The sequence below is a fragment of the Ochotona curzoniae genome, unplaced genomic scaffold (genome assembly GCF_017591425.1).
Source record: "Ochotona curzoniae isolate NIBS_2020 unplaced genomic scaffold, NIBS_Ocur_1.0 contig_1976, whole genome shotgun sequence".
NCBI lineage: Eukaryota > Metazoa > Chordata > Mammalia > Lagomorpha > Ochotonidae > Ochotona > Ochotona curzoniae.
Window position 1 is genome coordinate 1231582 of NW_024465279.1, and position 19336 is coordinate 1250917.

General features: G+C 52.5%; 1 protein-coding gene across 5 annotated transcripts in view; it reads right to left on the reverse strand.

Annotated features, from left to right (window-relative positions):
• Positions 1-435: 435 nt before the first annotated feature.
• NSD3 (nuclear receptor binding SET domain protein 3) overlaps positions 436-19336 on the reverse strand; it is a 132678-nt gene continuing 113777 nt past the window's right edge. For all 5 annotated transcript variants that reach the window (XM_040970307.1, XM_040970308.1, XM_040970304.1 and 2 more), the window contains 6 exons: positions 18615-18884; positions 8553-8669; positions 7233-7374; positions 5892-5998; positions 5288-5492; positions 436-5072 (listed from right to left, as the gene is read on the reverse strand). In XM_040970307.1, coding sequence (XP_040826241.1) covers positions 4831-5072; positions 5288-5492; positions 5892-5998; positions 7233-7374; positions 8553-8669; positions 18615-18884 — 1083 coding nt within the window. In that variant the 3' untranslated portion in view covers positions 436-4830. The remainder of the gene's footprint in view (positions 5073-5287; positions 5493-5891; positions 5999-7232; positions 7375-8552; positions 8670-18614; positions 18885-19336) is intronic.

Genomic DNA, 19336 nt, shown 5'->3' on the forward strand with positions numbered 1-19336 from the left:
AGGGCGGACCCTGAGCTGGGGCAGCCGCGCATGCGCGCCCGGCGCCACCTGGCGGCCGCTGGGAGAACTGAACTCAGGCCAGGGCGGCGCTCGCCCCGCTCTGGGCCGCTCCACCCAAGGGGGCTAAGCAATGCCCTGCACCCTGCAGCTGCCACCTCACAGCTACCCCAGCGCCCCGCCACGCAGGTCGCTCCACCCAAGGGGGCTAAGCAGTGCCCTGCACCCTGCAGCTGCCGCCTCACAGCCACCCCAGCGCCCCGCCACGCAGGTCGCTCCACCCAAGGGGGCTAAGCAATGCCCCGCACCCTGCAGCTGCCGCCTCACAGCCACCCCAGCGCCCCGCCACGCAGCTGCACCAGGAAGTAACGAAGTCCCGACCCCGCTCCCCGCCTTGCCCAGTGGGTTGGAACAAGAAATTAAGACAAAGTTAATGTATTTAACTTGGAACATACAAGGACAATTTATTGAAGTCAATCTCAAGCAAAATCTGAAATTGGTGGAATGTCATTAAAAACCTTTTCCGAATTAATCGTCAAGGAAGCAAAAAACACATTGGAGTTCCAAAGTATTGGGTGAAATTAAGAAAACAAAGGGCAACGTTTCAGCAAATAGAATGTACAAAAAGTATGTTCCTACCAGCACACACATCAATTACGGGCTTAAATAGTACAAGCATTCCTAAGGACACTGTGACGGGTCAGTAGGCTATCTATGTACACGGTCACCAGGCTTGACACGGGTCACGCTATGCAATGGGACAGGAGCCAGGCAACAGAAACCCTCACACAGTACAGACCTTGAACTCCCCGCGGCAACACGAAGCCTGCACAGTCACGCCTGGCGGGACATCCCAGGGAAACGGACACGGACCAACCCCTTAGTGTCAGAGCTTCTAGCCACGGGCACCCAGTGAGCGGGGTTGGTGCCAGGTTAGTAGACTCGCATCTCGAGTGATTTAGGCCAGAATTCCGAGGTTCTACCAAGTCGATTACACATAAAGTACACAGAAGTCACCATCATAAAGAACAGGGGGACAGGAAATGGGGTTGGGGTGCCCATGAGTGCTGGGCACTGCCACTCAGGGAGAGAAAGATGGGCTTCTCGTCGGTCCAGGTATGCACACACGCTTGGACACGAAAAGATGACGCTGGTCAATGGGTCGCCATCACCATGGAGCAATGCATGTTGTTAATGGCAACAGGATTTCCTCAACGTGGGGGAAGGAAGAGGATGAATGGAACGAAACGGGACTGACAACACTGACCCTACAGGGAAGGTCCATCCAGCCGCTTTTGAAGACAAGGAAGTGCCTCAGGAACGGCCCAGCCGGGGCACGCGGCCACAGCCTGCTGCGGGGCACCTGCAACAGGCCCCTAAGACGGCCAAGCACGAAATACGAGACTGTCGTCCCTTTTTCAAATACATGTTTATGACACTCAGTCTGCCAGAGACCAGGGCCTTCTGGCTGCCCCCCTCCCACCCCCCCAAACTTCACACAGGGGCACAAGCACCCAGACTTGTCACTTGAGCAACGGAAACAAGAAACACAACGGAAATGGGGTCGTGGAGACCCAAGGGTTATACTCAGCATTTCAGGAGTGTGGCATAAGTGCAATCATTTTTTTTTTTTCTGAACAGGTGTATATTAACAAGGGAGAGAAGCAGTGCCAGAGGCAGCCGGGGTTGGGTGTGACAGAGGGACACACACAGGAGAGGTCGGGCAGGTGGCCACTGTCTTCTGTCCCCAAGTGCACTCGCTGGACTGGAGGCGGTTTGTGGCCTTCAGTTCAGGGAAAAGAGGGGCAGAGACCGGACTGCCGGCTCCCATAATACTCTACTCTCCATTTCAAGTCGAGAGGGAAAGCAAAGGGAAAAATCTCCAGGTTGTCAAGTACATCCACCACCGGGACGCGATGAGGCAGCAGCAGTGCTAAAGTGACATTATGTCTGTGGGGCTTGTGGGCGTCCCCCCTCCCCTAGCCAAGAGCACCCCCTTCCTCCTGCTCCCCCACCTCCCCGCCACACTTGGACATGGCTGCAGCTCCAGCTTGCCTTGGCTTGGCAGTCCACTGCCGAGCTGGCCAAGCAGAGCTGTCCCCTGGCCCACCAGACAACAGAAACTTGTTAATTATGACTATTTCAGGTTGTTCACGAGCAAACAGCAGAGCTGGCCCTAGGCTTGAAGGAAGGCGTTCCGGGCAGTCGGCCCCGCCAGCCCCTTGCCTTGAAGGTAAAGGAGCTGGGCACTGAGCGGAGCCAGAAAGGCAGACAGGTCCCAGGTGTGTTCTAGTTACAGCTGACATGACCGTGGCTGGCACCTGGGACCATGTCCCCTAGCCCCTGTAACCCCCAGGTACTTTGCTTCACCTTCCTGATGCGTCCCTGACTGGAACACAGCATTCTGCATGTTTCCGCGAAGGCAAACCTCAGTCCACCCTGGCCCCAGGCTGAGAGTGGGAACTTGGGAAGTGGCAAGTTAACACCTGCCAGCTGGCCGTCGGCTCCCACTCTGCAGCCTTGGCGTTCCCGGGGCAGCCAGCCCATCTGCCCTCCACTGCACACGGCCTGGGCAGCGCCCCCAAGACCTCCTCATCAGCGCCTACTGCTCCAGCAGCTGGAGCTTTGTGCTGCTGTCCAAAACCCTGGGGATTGTTTATTCCTGCCAAGAATTGAGCTGCAGCTACAGAGGGCGCCGCCCCTCTCCATGCTGCCGTGTACTGGGACATTACAAGGTGGCTGACAGGAGCTGAGCCCGGGCGAGCAGCGGGGCGCCCCCATCCCCCAAGCCGAGCCACAGTCAGCTGCTGCAGCACAGCAGGGCCCTGGTGTTACCGGGACCCACTTTTTAGACCCTTAAAGAACATCACCAAAGGCTCAGAGCTGCGACCAGCTGTTTGTTTTGCTACTTTAGGTTTCTGAAGTGGTGGAACGATTCAATTAGTTGTCAAAAAAAAAAAATTAAAAAACAAAAAACCCAGAACATAGCAGAGTTCTGTTATAAAAACGCTTAGCCCTAAGGTATCTGCACTGTACAGGAGGTACCCTGGCTCACCATAGAAAAGTTCTCAGATAGTAAATAGCACGAAGTCCAAAACTTAGCCCGAGGTTAGACTGCATGGGAATACTGTCTCAGCAAGTCACGTGCGGAATGTCAAGGAAACCTTCATGTTAGTACATTTAAAAACCCAAACAGGGATCTTGTGTGTATATATATATCTATATATCTATGTATATATATAGAAAATAAAATTTCAATATGATAAAACCTAGATTTTCTTAAATTAGTTTTCAAAACGACATCAGACTCTAGAATTGCTCGAGAGCAAAGGTTAGTGTTTTGGCGAGCGGGGCGTCCTGTCCCTGGGGCGGTCGGCTGTGCGGGGCGCGGGCGGCTTTCCCCTCTGCCTGCTGGGGGGCTGTGTCCCATCAGCAGTCACCTCCTGAGGAAGTGCTGGGAGCTGGCCAAGGGCAGCTCAGGAGCAGGGGTGAAGGAGTCAGATGGGGTGCTGTGGAGGCTGTGTAAGGGGAGTGTACTTGCACAAACGAGGGGGACATGGCACAGCCGTCCCCCTTCTGTGCAGAGGAGTCGCAGACAGGAAGGTGCACATGGGGCAGAGGACAGGCACCACAGCGCCCTGCCTTGCTGGTCGGCCAGGGAGGGCCGGAGGCAGAGGGCCTGGCTAGAGTGCGCAGGGTCCCGTGCTGGCACAGCAGCGCCTGGCGTCCCCTACCAGCTGCCTGCACGGGCAGGCAGGCAGACAGGCAGGCAGCAGCGCGAGGCTGAGTTCTGTGGGCCCATCTCCTGCACCAACCACTCCAAAGGTTCCAGCGGCATGGCACCATCGCGGCTCACTCTCTAAGGTGACAGGGTTTGGATGGCTCTTCCTACTGGGGAAGGTACCAGTTGTTACCTGACACACCTGCAGGATGGAGCCCAGCTAGAAAGATGCAGAACCGGTTTGCATGCGTGGTTTTCCCAGGAAAATGGTCGGTCCACAGAGGAAATGCTTCCTCTGGAGGGAAAGGCACGGGAACACGCCCGCCCCCGCTCTGGGTCAGACTGGCACCACGTGGCCGGGGCCCTGTGTGCGCTCCCTTTGGCTGTCCTTTCTGGGGGTTCGCATGACACACCGACCGCTCTAGCTCCACGCTCACATCCGCGTGAACACGCTGTGAGCACATGCGCAGTCAGCACCTGCGGCTCCTCTGGGTCAGAACACGCACAGATGCCTTTTGGGGTCCCGCGTCCCAGGACCCCCGGGACTGAAGCCTCCCCCAGAGCCCTTGTCTGGGACTGCACCACTGGCGAGGAAGTGGAAGTTAGTCTAGCTCCCGTTGAGTAAGAGGTATATAGAGGTTAGCACACTGGTCCTGGGGCGCTCTGCCGCCTACCGAAAACGCACACACACATACACTGGTTAGACTATTTGCACTACACTTTTCGAGGTCCTAAAGATGAAAATAAATAAAAGGAAGGTGGCTACTTTTGCTTTATACAATCAAGGAACGACGCGTCTTTGACCTGCAATTCATCTCATTCACAAGACACCCTTTCCTCTTTGTTCTTAGTTTAAAAAGTGAAGACACCTCTCTTTTTTTTCCCCAACTGTAGGGGCCTTGAAGCACAACAAAAGGCGAGGAAAAACAAAAACAAAACCAAGAAACCCAGGGAACTTCACCCTCCACAGAATCCCCCCAACCCACCCCGAGGACCAGCAAGGAGACCCGCCCGCTCCTGCCTGCGGAGCCGGCTCCGGGGCTGCAGAGCGCTGCTGTGGCTCTGGGGCTCCGCAGCGCCCGGGCCTGGCTGGCACCGCCGTCACCGGGCGCTCATTCTCTGGCTTCTTCCACCTGCTCCTGCGACTCCCGCCTGCACTTCATCTTGCCCCAGCACTCCTCGGACACGGGCGCCCCGGGCTCGTGCTCGGAGCAGCAGAGGCGGCCTTCCAGGGCTGACGGCACCAGGGCCCCCTGGCCGTGCTCCTTACAGAAGGAGTGCGGGCAGAACTCGCAGAAGGAGGTGGCGGCGCCCCCGCACACGTCGCACTGATGCCACGGGCACTCCCACTTTCCTGGTGGAGGGACAAGGGCCTGAGTTAGTGCCTGCCTGCCTGCCTGCAACCCGCCCGAACGCGTAAACCAAGGCTCGGATGGCAATGCAGCCCACTCTCCACTCTGGGTGTGGGCAAGGTGAGGATGCCGCCCGCCCGCCCAGACCCCAGCGCTCTGGGCAGACCGACCCACCGAAACACGCGTGGGAGAGGGCTGAGCCCCGGCCCCGCCTTACCGTAGGGCGGCTGTGTCAGGTTAAGGCATAGGAGGTGGTACGCTTTGGGACAGTCTTTTTTGTCACACATGACCAGCTCTCCCCCGTCTCCACACTGAAAACAGTAATCTTCATGCGCCTGCTTTGGTTCTGCTTTGGGCTTCCGCCTCTTGGGCTTTAGCTTGGCATTCCTGGCCTTCTCCTCAGCTGTTGACGCACAGGCCGACTGGCAGAGAGAGAGAGACCAGCGGCAGCAGGTGAAGCCGGACGTGGACCAGCAGCCCCCCACGCTCCCCGCCCCGGGAGGGATGCATGCTGAGGGGGGCCAGGAGGCCTCGCCCCTCAAAGTGCCGCGGGAAAGCAGGCTTGCTTCGCGCTCCCCGCTGATGGGGAGCGGGGCTTTCTTTTTCTCATTTTTGACTGGGAAGGTGGTGGCAAGCTCAAGCAACTTGAACCTATTTGCTGCTAAGGCAACCTGGGGGCGTAACTGCTACAGGACAAAATTCACTATTTTAAAGCACCTGGCATTCAGAGGTTCTTAGCGTACCGCCCAACTTAAAGGTTTCCTTAAAGAGCCTTTGGCTGAGCTCGGGCTCAACTGCAGCCCGCCCGGCAGCACACTGACCTTGGGCCGCACCCCGAGGAAGCCGCTGCAGTTGGCAGCCCCGCAGTGGCACTCCGTCCTGCCGTTGCCCAGACAGTCCAGGTTGTAATTAAAGGTCAGCTCCATTCCTAGAACCAGAGAGACACCTGGTCGGTGTGGGAGACATAATTCTAGAGGAAGACTTCTCCCTGAAACCAGTGACAGGGAGAAAACACGACCAAACCCCGCGTGGAGACAACGGGGTGCTGCGGCAGGAACCCCCGTCTCCCCCCAGGGACTCCCAGAGTGTGCCAAGGACCCACACACGGCACCCTAGGCTCCAGAAAACGAAGCTCACCCTTAGCTCTCTCTTTGCTTTATTTCTGTTTTTAAAGATTTGTTTTATTTTTTTATTGAAAAGCCAAATACACAGAGAAGATCTTCCATCTGCTAGTTCACTCCCCAAGTGGCTGGAGCTGAGCTGATCCAAAGCCAGGAACCTGGATCTTTTTCCAGGTCTCCCACGTGGGTGATGGGTCTCAAGGCTTTGGGCCATCCTTGACTGCTTTCCCAGGCCACAAGCAGGGAGCTGGATGGGACTTGGGGCTGCCAGGATCACAACTGGCACCCATACGGGATCCTGGCACGTTCAAGGCAAAGACTTCAACTGCTAGGCTACCGCATCGGGCCCTCTTCACTTTATTCTAAAGCCTGTGGGTGAGTCCCTCAGCGCACCAACCATAACCCAGTGACCACAGAGTTGTGACAGTGTTAGCTGTAGTAATCAATGCCTCGTATCCTCCTCACGCAATATCCTATATTCGCTAAAGAGCCAGGGCTCCCACACCTGTTTGTGGAGCTGAGCTAGAACAATCCACGGTGGGTTCTAGAAACAGAGTGGAAGTCTGTTTTGGCCACATTTCCCTTCTCAATCCCCGCCCCATTTTTTTTTTTTTTAAAGCATAAACGAGGATGGAGAAGCCAGATGTCGCTGTGAGGGAAGACAGCAATAGCTCCGGCTTGCGGGCTGACTCAGTGCAGCAGGAACTGTCCAAGTCAAAGCCAGAGCAAAAAAAAAAAAAAAAAATTAAAAAGCCGAGAAACCAGCTGAGGTTCGTACAGGCTAGTGACGACAGCCAGCACAGTGGGACGGTCAGCCTGACGCAGCCCGCGGCGAGCCGGAGGACCCTGCGCGCAGCCTCGCCCGCCTCTCTCTTCGGAGGACAGAGCTTTTCACCTCTCCCCGGCACATACTCAACTCCACACCTAACACGCGCTCTCCTGTGAGCCAAGACCGGGCGCCGAGCCCCTGAGGGCTTCCCTGCCCTCGCAGGACAGCTTCCTTGCTGGGGAGGGGCCCCGGGGAAATGGGCACCCGCTTACCTGCAGGAATATCGCAGAGGGCAAACAGTCCCACACGGACATCCCCGTTCACCGTCCACTTCTGTGTTTCGCAGTTTGGATTACAGCTGTGGTTCATAAAACGAGAGTAATTGCCTTTGGGGCCAGCGTCAATGATGCGATCCTTTGGAGAGAATGGAAAGAAGGGTGCTGTGGCCGCGGGAGGGATGCAAGCCCCCTCAGCCACCTCCACCTCACGCCGGGCTGTAGGTGCTGCCAGCTGGCGTGCGACGGACAGCAATCAACAGGCGCCCCTGTGTGCTGCCTGGAGGCTGGCCGTGGCCTTGGATGACCAGCGTGGCCAAAGCCCCCAGGGTGAGGCCGGGCTCTGCTTTTGGAAGGTGAACAGGCCTCGGGGTCAAGGCTGATATTTCCTGGCTAGAGCACCAAGCTGAGATACCCAGTCGGGAGTGGGAGGGCAGTCTGCCTGCTCTGAGCAAGCAGGGCAACTAGCTGGAGGACGGGCAGCGCATCAGGAGGGGTGGGAACTACTGAGGAGAGGCTGGGGAACACAGCTCCGGGACCACCTAGTCCATTCTTACTGCCATCAAACTTCAATAAACAGAGAAGAGCTGACCGCCCAGGTGCCCAGACACGAGTCCTGCTCCGCATGGGCTCCAGGGCACGGGCGCCCCGTGAGGCCAGGCCTGCCAGCCAGATCCAGCCATCCTGGAAGCCAGCAATGCATTTTCAGGAAGCACTTCATCAATGGGAGGGTGCTGCCTCCCAGTTTGAGAAAGCCGCTACTGGGGAACACGGGGCTCCCTCTTGGCTCTTAAAACCACCTCCAGGCATGCAGCAAATCATGTGTCTGGGCCCCCGTTTCTCCTCCTTTCAATCAGAGAGCTGTTGAAACGATGGTGAAGTTACGGAAGCCGCGGGCGCGTCACACTGGTGCGCCCGGTCCTCGGCTGAGTCGGCAGCGCACTGCCCCGTCTCTTAGAACATCGCTCATTATGCTAACTCCTTCTTCATTATTCTTCATTATTTATTTAAGCCTCAGCACACAGAACAAACCAGAGCTTTTGGCAAGTCACACGTTAGTGGCCATTAGTAACAGAATGACAGACTCCAGCCCCGGTCTTTCAGTGACCAAGGAGCCAGGCTATCCCTTCGTTCAGCCATCGCACGCGACACGTGTGAGGCCTCAGGAAATCGCTGCTTGGGCATCATCAGAAGTGCATGACAGCGGGCAAGCACAGTGCCTGCTACAAATCATTCTAATGTGCCTGACAAAGAAAAATCAAGTTAAAAGAAACTAAACCCGCGACACTAGAATAAAAAAAAAAAAAGCAATTTTACCTTGGTAACAGTTAACATATAAAAATTAGTTACGCTGTTCTCATGCGCTCGTTTGATGCGCAGTCTGCATTCTTCTTCATCAATTAATTCACCAACATATTCGTTTACAAATTCACCCTGTGGAGAGATGTGCAGCATGAAATGAACAGCACTGCAGACCTGAGCACCTTCTTTAATGATGTGCACAACAAACGAGAAAGAACCTTAAAATGCAGCTTCAATTTTAAAAACAAGTGGTTGTTCTTAATCCCTTTCTTGCAACAGCGCCTGCAAAACAGATGACCTGCTACCTCTTCCTGCTGTCAGGACCATCCCGAGGGTCCCAGCGACACTGCCGGCTATGTCACAGCTCAGAGGAAAGTCCAGTAGCTCCATCAAATGGTCTGTCGGCTGCAGTTGTTACACTATTTTGAGGTAATGATACTGACAGGAAGCACAAAGATCCCACAGAGGAGAGCTCGGTGCCGCTTGCACAGCGCCCTCCGGTGGTGACACCAAGCCAGGACGCTGCATGGTATACTCCACAGATCACATGCCACATGCAGACCTCACCAAGGCCACATGAGGGGCACAAGAGTGGGCATGCGTGTGTACCGGGACGCAGTCAGACTGTCTTTAACCAGAGATCCTGGGGTCACTGATCTACTGCCACCAGGTCCTCCATCCTTGTGCAGCTCAGCCCGACCTTGCCCTGCCACCCACTGTCCTCCAGTTCCGTGAGGGTACCGCTCACACTGTCCTATCTAGACCGTCACCTTCTGGGATTGGCTTTGGGGAAAATGGGCTACGCGCGTGCTGTCATTACTTTTCATGTTAGCAGTCTGAGTAGGTGTGCCATGAAATTCCTTTAAAGATAAGTGTTTTGTGTTTCTGTTGTAGAATCATTAACCTCACCTCAAAAGCATTGCTGACTCAATCTAGTTCACTGTATCAATGTACTGAGAAATACACACACACTTGTTTGCTATGTTGCCAGGTTTCTGTCCCGTTCTCCCCCAGCCCCTGCCATCCTCATGGTGCCCTTTCCACAGTCCCTGTGTCTGTGGCTACCTTCCTACCCCCACCCCTCCTCTTTGACGCCAAGTGTCCCAGAACCTAGGATGGAGCTACCCAGAGGAGAAGCACTAAGTCACATTTCCTGATTTTAATAGTCCCCAAGAACACAGGCCAATGTTCTCAAACATGTGCTTGTAGGGCCTTCTCTGTTGATGAAGACAGGTCATTATTTTTAAAAGAATTACTTGTCTTTATTGGGAAGGCAGATCAGGTTTACAGAGAGAAGGAGAGACAGAGAGAAAAGATCTTCTATCCACTGGTTCACTTTCCAATTGGCCAAGATGTAAAGCCAAGATCCCAGAGCTGCCTCTGGGTTTCCCACGCGGATATAGGTTCCCAAGGACTGGGGCCATCGTCTACTGTTTTCCCAGACCATAAACATAAAACTAGATGGGAATCAGAGCAGCTGGAATATGAACCCAGCACCCGTATCCATCAGATGCTTGCAGGGGGAGGATTAGCCCACTGAGCCATCGCGCCAGTCCCTGAAGGCAGATTAGTAAGCCCCTAAGTACAGCTGGGGACGTCAGTGAGGGCACTCCCCCGTGCTTGTGGCAGCTGAGTGGCTGTGGTCACTCTGTTAACTGGCCTCTGGCTTTTTCTCTATCCTTACTTTATTGTCCAAGCTGGATGAGAAAAACCACAGCAGTTAGCTGATGGCTGGCACCTGCCATGCGCCAGGAACGTCTGCCTGGCTGCACGGCATCACTGCTCAGTGATGCAACTCACCCTGCCTCACATTCGTAGGGCAGATTTCCTGCAAGGGAAACCCAAAGGGGCAGAATTTCAAACAAATCAGCGCCCCTTCACCTTTTACTTACACTGGGACTTACAGCAAGAATTCACAGAAACGGTGTTGTGGCTTTAAAAGCTCTGTGACCATTTATTATAGTTTGTGTTTTCTACTCCATGAAATGAGTTGAAAGCAGAAAAAGTGCCATCAGGTAAAAGGCATGAAAGCCTCATAAGCTTGATGCCATCGAAAATGAGGTGGAAAAAAGAAAAAGAAGAAAAAGAAAATGAGGTGGAAAATAGCTCAGATATCCTGAAAGGGACAAATATTTAGCCTCAAAGAGTTCCTTAGTAGATTTAAAGATACTGATGGTGCATTCTAGTATGAACAAAAATAACTAGAGAAATTTCAAAAATACTACAAATCTGCTACGGTTCCAAGAGAAAGGCTGTAATCCAATATTTAATACTAAAACAATGTTTCTGAGAAAGAATGCACTTCCCACGAGGAAGTCTGTTGGATTCTGGCACTTGTCTTCAGGAATCCATACTTGGCCTCTTTCCTGTAAACACACCAAGCCTTTCTGTGCTGCCACAGTCTTTGTGATCTTGCTCCCCAGGGCCCGCAATGCCAGCTCCTTCGTGAAGGGCCCACGGTCGTGCGTCAGCAGCAATCCTTCCACTGCCAAAGGGCAAGGAAAATCTACACTGCATTTTTTCTCTTCCTGACACCATTTGCTTAGAAAACTACCTCAGAATACATTCTACAGTTAAGTGTGGATACCATTTAAAGGTATTACAATATTAAACCACCAAGATTTTAGATGGCTCCATCAATACCCAAAACAAAAAAAAAAATATATATATATATGTGTGCTACTGCTGTTGTGGCACAGAGGGCAGGGCTGCTGCCTGCAGCACTGGCATCCCTTATGGGTGCTACTTCACGTCCTGGTTGTTCCTCTTCAGATTTAGCTACCACTTCCCACCCAGCTCCCTGCTTGTGGACTAGCAGAGCAGTAGAGGATGGCTCAAAGCCTTGGGACCCCACACCTATGTGGGAGACCCGGAAAAGGCTCCTGGCTCCTGGCCTCTGATCAGCTCAGCTCTGGCTTTTGAAGCCACATAAGGAGTGAATCAGTGGAACGAAGATCTTTTTCTGTTTCTCTGATTGTAGATCAGATCTGTCTTTCCAATAAAGATAAATAAATCTTTTGAAATGCTTTTTATTATTTTAAAATTTTATTTATTTATTTTTATTTCCACTGGCCCTCCCCCCCGATTCCCCTATATTATTACTACAGCATAGCTCTTCATAAACAGTCACATGTTCATCATTGCGGGCATGCACAACGGCAGAGTCCAGCCTCCCACTGTCAGGATCCAACTAACAGTTTCATTAGTAGTCCATTTTTGACCTGGAAGTAGAGATGCATACTGAAATGCATCCTCACATCTGGACATGATAGTCTCCATTACACAGTCACCACACATCCCTCTTCAATTAAAAGTCACAATACAGAATCAACAACAGGAAGAAAAACAGAAATTCGCAAAACCATAAATTTCTCAAGAGGTTCTGATAGCTCAACAGTCCTGAATTGCTGGCAATCCTGTCACTACAGTCACGATGAAATCTGTCCCGAATCCACTGGCTGCTATAGTCCACCTCAGTGTCTCCATCTGCCCAGATCTTCACTGCCAATGATTGGCTGGGGCAGTTGATCAATTTGCTCTGTCCTCTGTCCTCTGCCATGGTACCAGGTGTCCTCTGGAGGCTCCAATGTAATGCCATATCCTCCATGTGCATTTGGATATGCTGTCCTCGGCTCCAGCTGAGCCACTGAGGAGGCCCAGCTCTGATACATCCAATCCCTTGCAGCCCATGGAACCTGCAATTCTCTGCAAGGTTAGGGTTTTGAGCCTAACAGTTCAGTTGGTAGGGAATCACCCAAGAAACCTCACCTAAGGCCATCCTAGATCTGATTCTTGTATTTACCAATAAAGGGTCTGGCACTGTCTGTCACCCAAATCAGGCTATGCACACACTGATGGGCCCACTACATACTTGGCCTTCACATAAACCAGTGGGATCTCCAGTCTAGTTGGAGCGACCCACAAAACCCCAACCAGGCCCACCCCTACCATGGTTCCTGTGTTTGTCAGTATGTACAGCAGACTGGTCCCGTCTGTCCCACATCCCATTCAGCTCTCGTACATGTTGATGGGCACTGAAGCCCAGTTTGTCCCAACCATCCCCACTATCCAATCCCCACTGGTGCCAGTGGGTGCCACCATCTGTCTAGGCCATTCCTGCACCTGATAGTATTTAGCCCCTGTGCCAACATCTGCCAGCTGATGCTGTGGCAAAGTCCAATCAATCCACACTGACCCTAACTTATGCATGTACCAGAGGGTATAGTCAACCCAGCCTGGCTTTTTCCTGATCAGCTCCTATGTAGGCCATCGGATGTGGCCGTGCCCGGCCTACTCTGCCCCCATTCCAGCTCTCATGCTCACCAGTGGGAGTAGTGGCCCACCAAGGGGGCCTTTGTGGCTCCCTCCCTGGGGCCATCCCCACCACCCTCCGTGTTTCACATGTGCTGATTGAGTGCTGTGGCCCAGTCTGGCACAGCCTCTTCACCTTGGCATTTGCCAATGGGTGCTACAGCCTGGCCCAGCTCTGCCAGCCCCTTTCTGGGCCCTCATGTGAACTGGCTGGTATTGTTCCCTGACCCAGTCTAACCCACAGTCCGTTCTGGCACTCGGATTTGCCAGTTGGTGATATGGACTGACCCAGTCTGGCCTGCCTCCAACTTATACCAAGTATATGCCAGCGGGTACGATATTTTGACCTGGTTTGGGCTGCTCTCAGTCTTGGTTCTTGCACTCACCTTCAGGGAGCGTGTCCAGCAGAGGAGTTCCCCTGGCTCTTCCATCCAGTTCTCTCCCAGTGCCAGTACCAGATCTTGCACACACCGGTGCGTCCATGGGCCAGCCCTACTTAATCCACCTCCTGTCCTAGCAGGAACAGTGGCCTTTCCTCACCGGCCCTCACCCAATCCAGTTCTTGTTGTTGGGTGCTACAGCCCAGCCAAGCCTGCTCCATACCCAGACACAGCTCACACAGGGCTCAGCAGGGACAGAGACCTGGCCTAGCCTGTCCTATACCTACCCTGGTTCTCACGAGTACCAGTGGGTGCTGGATTCTAGCCCTGTCTGGCACATCCCATATCCAGCCCTCACACAGGCCGAGGGATTCTGTAGCTATATACAGACCAGACCGTAGTCCCCACCCTGGCCCTTGCTATCTCCAATGGGGATCACAACCCGGTCAAGGCATCCCCTTTGCTCCCCAGGCAGGCCTGCTCCCCTCCACATTTTTCATGCTTGCCAGTGGTTGCTCTGACCCAGCCTGGCATAGCCCCCCATCCATCTTAGCCTTTGCCTTCGGATGCTGTAGCCTGGCTTGACCTAGCAAGCGCCCAGTCCCAACTCTTGCTGGCAGGTGCTGCAACCTGGCCCTGCTCAGTCTGTTCCCATCCATAGCTCATGTGAGCCAGTAGGTGTGATACTCTAGCCTGACATGACCTGCACTTGAGCCTGGTTTCTGCACTTGCCAGTGGGCTAAGAACTGCTCGGCCCTGCCCTGTCTGCCCCTTCCAAAACCAACCCACACATTTGCCAACAGGTGGGGCTGCCTTGCCCAGCTTGCCTGACCCCTAGGTCTAGAACATATGCTCACCAGTGGGAGCTATGGCCCAGTAGAGGAGTCTCCCAGTTTCCCCACTCAGCCCACTCCCAGACCCAGATCTCACATGCTCCAGCAGGTGCTAGGCCCTTGCCCAGCATAGCCTGCCCCTCTATCTTGGCCTTTGTATGAGCTGCTGGATGTTGTGGGCCGGCCCACCCTACACCCTTTTTAGGATGCACATGCAGGTGCAGCAGCTTGGACCTACCCAACTTATTCTCAGCCCCAGTATCCATGAGTGTTGCCAAGTCCCATGTTCACTCCTAGTTCAGCCAGTCACTACCCCAACTCTTGAGCTCACCAGTGGGACTTGTATTTGCATAGAGTTGGACCCACTTATCCCTCACAGCATCTACCCCTGGGCCTGGTTCTCTTGTGTGCTGGTTAGTGTCCTGGCCCTGCCTAAAGTGATCTGTCCCCTGTTCCAACACTCAATCAGGTACTTGGATCTAGGTCTGCTAGGGGCTCCAGCCATAGCTTTCGTGCTAACAAGCCCATCTCAGGACTCCCATGTGGGCTGATGGATCAGTCTGACCCATACAGATCTCCAGTCTTTTCCTCCACACCGCTAGGTCTTTGTCCCCTCACTTACCAACCAGTACATTGGCCCTGTTGCTAGGTGTCCCTCAGGATTCATTCCTCACTTTCACATATGGAGTCTGTATTCATGGATGTCCCTAGGCAATATTTCATCACCCCCAAGTCCCTAGAGCTCATTGGCGGGCAGCCAGTGGAATAAAGATGGCTGCTTAAAAGTGGCTGAGGAGGGTGAAGGGCTGCTTCCTCCGCTCATCAGCCAAGATTGGCCAATGAAGTGAGTTCCGCTCTGCGTGCCTGACCCCAAGATAAATAAATCTTTTAAAAAAATAAAATATAACAGGGCTGGCATGGATGGAAGACTTCTTTCTCTTCTCTCTGTAAAAATCTCTTTCAAATAAGAAAATAAATCTTTTTTAAAAAGTCTCAAAAACTCAGCTACCTCTTTCGTGCTTACTTACAATCCGTGTATCCGTGTAACCGTCGTCTCTCCTGGAGCAGTCAGTCTACTTTCCTTGACTTTCCCTTTTCATAACCCCTCCCTGCCCAGCTGTGAAGGGTGCATGGCCCGCGCTGTCTGAAGAGAGGCAGTCTGAGCTGCTGAGCCACCATGGGCCTGGCCCTTTTGGAACGCAGGCAGGACCTGGGGTTGCCTACTAACCAACAGAATAGGAAAAGGGTATAGGTATGTAAGTTCACCACATCATGCTGCGCTATCTGCAGGAGCGACTCCGCCTTGCTGGTTGCAAGCAAGCAACAGCTATGGTGGAAACCCTCAGAAGCTGAGAGGTCTAAGACCGACAGCAAGAGAAACAACGACAAAACCCCGGAAGCTCTCAGGCCTGCGACCACAAAGCAGAGTGCTGCCAGGAGCCATGCCAGCAGGGAAGCAGACCCTTCCCCGTGAGCCAGGACCTGGGAACCCAGCCCCTGGTACACCCTGTCTGCAACCAGTGAGGCTCAAAGTACAAGACCCAGCTAAGCAGTGCTGGGGCTCTGACTATATAAACCCTGCTCCACTTGCTCCCTGGGGAGGGGTGTCATATTGTTATGCAGCAGTAGAAAACGAATACACCAAGCAATATTCAATCTTTGCTTCTAAAACCCTCCAGACGTTTCCCAACCCACAGCCTATGTCCTCCACATCATACGGCCCACACGGCCTCTCTCACCTTCTTGGTTCCCTCGCTCCTTTTTCTACCACTCTGCTCCAGGCGTCAAGGTCTCCCTGCACCCCCTGGGAGCACACTGAGGCCATCGTACTTGTTTTCCCTTCCTTCTGGAAGGTTCCTCTCCCATGCAGACCCACAAGCTTTCTACTGCATTCCTTAGCCCACGGGCTCCAGACGGCAGGCCCTGTCCCCTTTCACAGGGAGCAATTAGCAGTTCTCCACACTGCTATCATCGATTCTCTGTCCTCTAGCACATACACCTTCCAGTCATGTTCATTACTGTTTTACAGGTGCCTTAGGATAGAAGCAGGCTCACGCAGTCGGCCTGACAAATATGTACTTAACCACACTGATGCACAAGGATGACAAAGAATGGTCTCATACACATCAGAGAACAGGCATGTATTCTAATGAAACTCAAGGAAACAACGAGAACTCAGTACATGCTGACACAGAAGAGTGCTCATTTTATTTAAACGGAGGAACAGCGTGATAATATTAGTGCTTAAAAACACCCCAAACTGCAGAATATATGAACGAGTATTTGCATTTATTTGTAGTTGCAGAGAAGAAGTTTTAAAAGGCCAAGAATAGGAATGAAGAAGTTTCCCTCTACTTTTTTTGTCTTATTTGATATTGTTGCATTTGATTTTTCATTAATTATAGCAGTGATTTTTTTAAAAGTGGAAAAATGTCAGCAACAGTTTCAAATTCCCACTGGGTTCACCTTCTTCCAGTGAAGACACCTCCCAGGTCAATAAAGCAGATGGCCCCAGGCAAAGAGAGGGGCTGTCGGGTGAGGATGGGGGCTTGTGTTAAAATCAGGTTGCTGGTCAGTGCCGTGGTGCAGTGGGTTGAGCCACCACCTGTATCCTATATGGGCATGGGTTCAAATCCCAGATGTGCCAAAAATGAAGCCCCTGATCTTCAGCGCAGCTAGCCCTACCCGTTGTGGCCATCTGGAGAGTAAACCAACAGACAGAAAATCTCTCTGCCTTTCAAGTAAGAAAAATACTTTTTTTTTTTTTTAATATGAAGGCAGGGTACTGGGACTGGAGTTGGGGCAGGCTAAGCCACTGTCTACATTGCTGGCATCCCATATGAGTTTTGGTTGTTCCACTTTAGATGCAGCTCCCTGCTGACATGCCTAGGAAGGCAGTGGAAGATGGCCCAAGTTCTTGGGCCCCTGCCACCTGTGTGGGAGACCCTGGTACAGCTCCAGTCTCTTGATGTTGCCTGGCCCAAACCTTAGCAGCTCTTTGGGGATTGGACTAGAGAAAGAAAGATCTTACTCAGTTTCTCTCCCTTCCTCTCTCTGCCACGCTACCATTCAAGTAAATAAATATAAAAATAAATAAAGTATATGTTATCACATGTGTATCATATAATCTAATTCAGCAAAACACGGTTTTAACAGGACTCCAGCAGATTTTGAGGCATACTAACTTGCAGAGATCATTTGAATCGGGATTTACTGGAGACTTAGATTTTTTTTCATTTTTTTTTTGCATTAAATTTTTTTTTTCTACAAAGGTCATGAACTTTTATATTTAAAAAAACTGCTCTGAAAAATTCTCATGAGGTATAAAAACAGAAAGTTTGTAAATGTTGAAGATCTGAACTTTTTCCAGCCGCTTTTACATACAGAATCTGAGACTTACAGTGGTCTCTAACTGTGCAGGGCAAGATTGTTCTTATTACTGTCTGTCCATTTTAGAGATGAGGAAACTGAGGTTTATGGAGGTTAAATGACTCGGTTATGTTTTCATGACTAATGAATTCTGCTGGAGTAAAATCTTGGCTTTGTTAGTTTGTACCCCAGTATGTTCTTTTTAAGTGCTTGCCTACTGATTTGAGAAGCAGACTGCGGGAACAAAATGACAAGAGGGACCGTGTGACAGAGATGGCTAGCCTCTGTCTCCACTGCTTCCCATGCACCGAGGACAGGCAGAGCCGGGAGAGGTGGGAATCCAGGGCTTGATCTGGGTCTCCCATGTGAGCGGCAGGGGCCCAGCACTTCCGCCATCACTGCTTCCTCTCAGGCACATTACAACGAAGCTGGAGCAGAAGCAGAGGCGTCTGGACTGGAACCACGGACTCCAGCATGGGATGCTGGCATCACAAGTGGTGCCGTAAGCCTTTGTGTCACAATACATACCCCTTGGAATATATTTCTTCACTTTACTACTTTGCTTTCATGAAAAGTTTCTAGTCATTTTATCTAGAAGTAAAATAAACACGATCGAGTGTGATGGATCAGTGTTGAAATCCTCACTCTACACGCCGGGATCCCACATGGGCACTGGTTAGTATCCTGTCTGCTCCACTTCCCATCCAGCTCCCTGCTTGTGGTCTGGCAAAGCAGTCGAAGACGACCCAAAGCCTTGGGACTCTGCACCCATGTGGGAGACCCGGAAGAGGCTCCAGGATACTGTCCTCAGATCAGTTCAGCTCCAGCCGAAGCAGCCACTTGGGGAGTGAACGAACAGATGGAAGATTTTTCTTTGTGTCTCCTCTCTGTAAATCTCCCTTTCTAATAAAAATAAACAAAAAAGTCAAAGAGAACATGACCAGAGTCCCTTCTCCTTTTTATGAATGATCACAGAGCTCCATGGTTACGTGCATTTTATTATTCTCTTCCTGCTGGCATATCTCTGCTCAAGAAGTGTCACTCAACAGGGAAAGTCTCAATACAGGGCCATAAATCCCTTTACATTTCTGCCCCTAAAATTATACTGTTATCAAAGCAGCCCGAAGTTGTGTCAGCTCCTGTGTGTTGCCCCCCACCAGCCCACTGCCCAGCTCCCGGCCTACCTTCTTAATGCTCCTCTTGGTCCTGAGGCCCCAGCCTCTTCGCTCAGTCTTGATGATCTCAGCGTCAGGGTAGAGCCTCTTCGTGAAGCACTGGTTCTGACAACGCTCTCCAGCTGGGCACACCTGCGGGTGGCACTCATACTGCAACATCCTGTTGAGGCACTGGGACTCCAGGCCACACGGGTTCTCGTCGGCGGGCTTGCAGTTACAGCGGGGGATCTCCGACAGGTCAGCGACTTGGATCTGTACCTTCCCGATGACTTTGTTGGCCTGGAAAGTGCAAGCACAACCAAGAAGGGAGGCAGGCAGAGGTAAGTGATCCAACACGAGCGCCTACACACTGCGTCTGCACTGCTCCTGCCTGGTAGTGCGACTCTGACAAGGGCCCCATGCCTCAACTTCCCCATGAATGAGCCAGGAATATATTAGCTCTTTCTTCTTCAGTTGACAAGCCCATCAGAACTGGATATGTGAATTCTTCCTTTTTTACCCTGCGTCGTCCTCCTTCCCCTGGCTGATGGAGATATCTCGGATGGAAACGGGAAGCCCATCTGCCTGAGGGAGCCCTGACTACACCCTCACTTCACTGCGGGATACTCGAGGGAGCATATTGTACTAATCCCAGGTCAGAAGGGCCTCATCAGAGGCATGGTCCGCACGGCATTGCGGCCCTGATGCCTAACGATGGTCCCAGCGGAAGCGCTGCCTGCTGGCTAGGATTC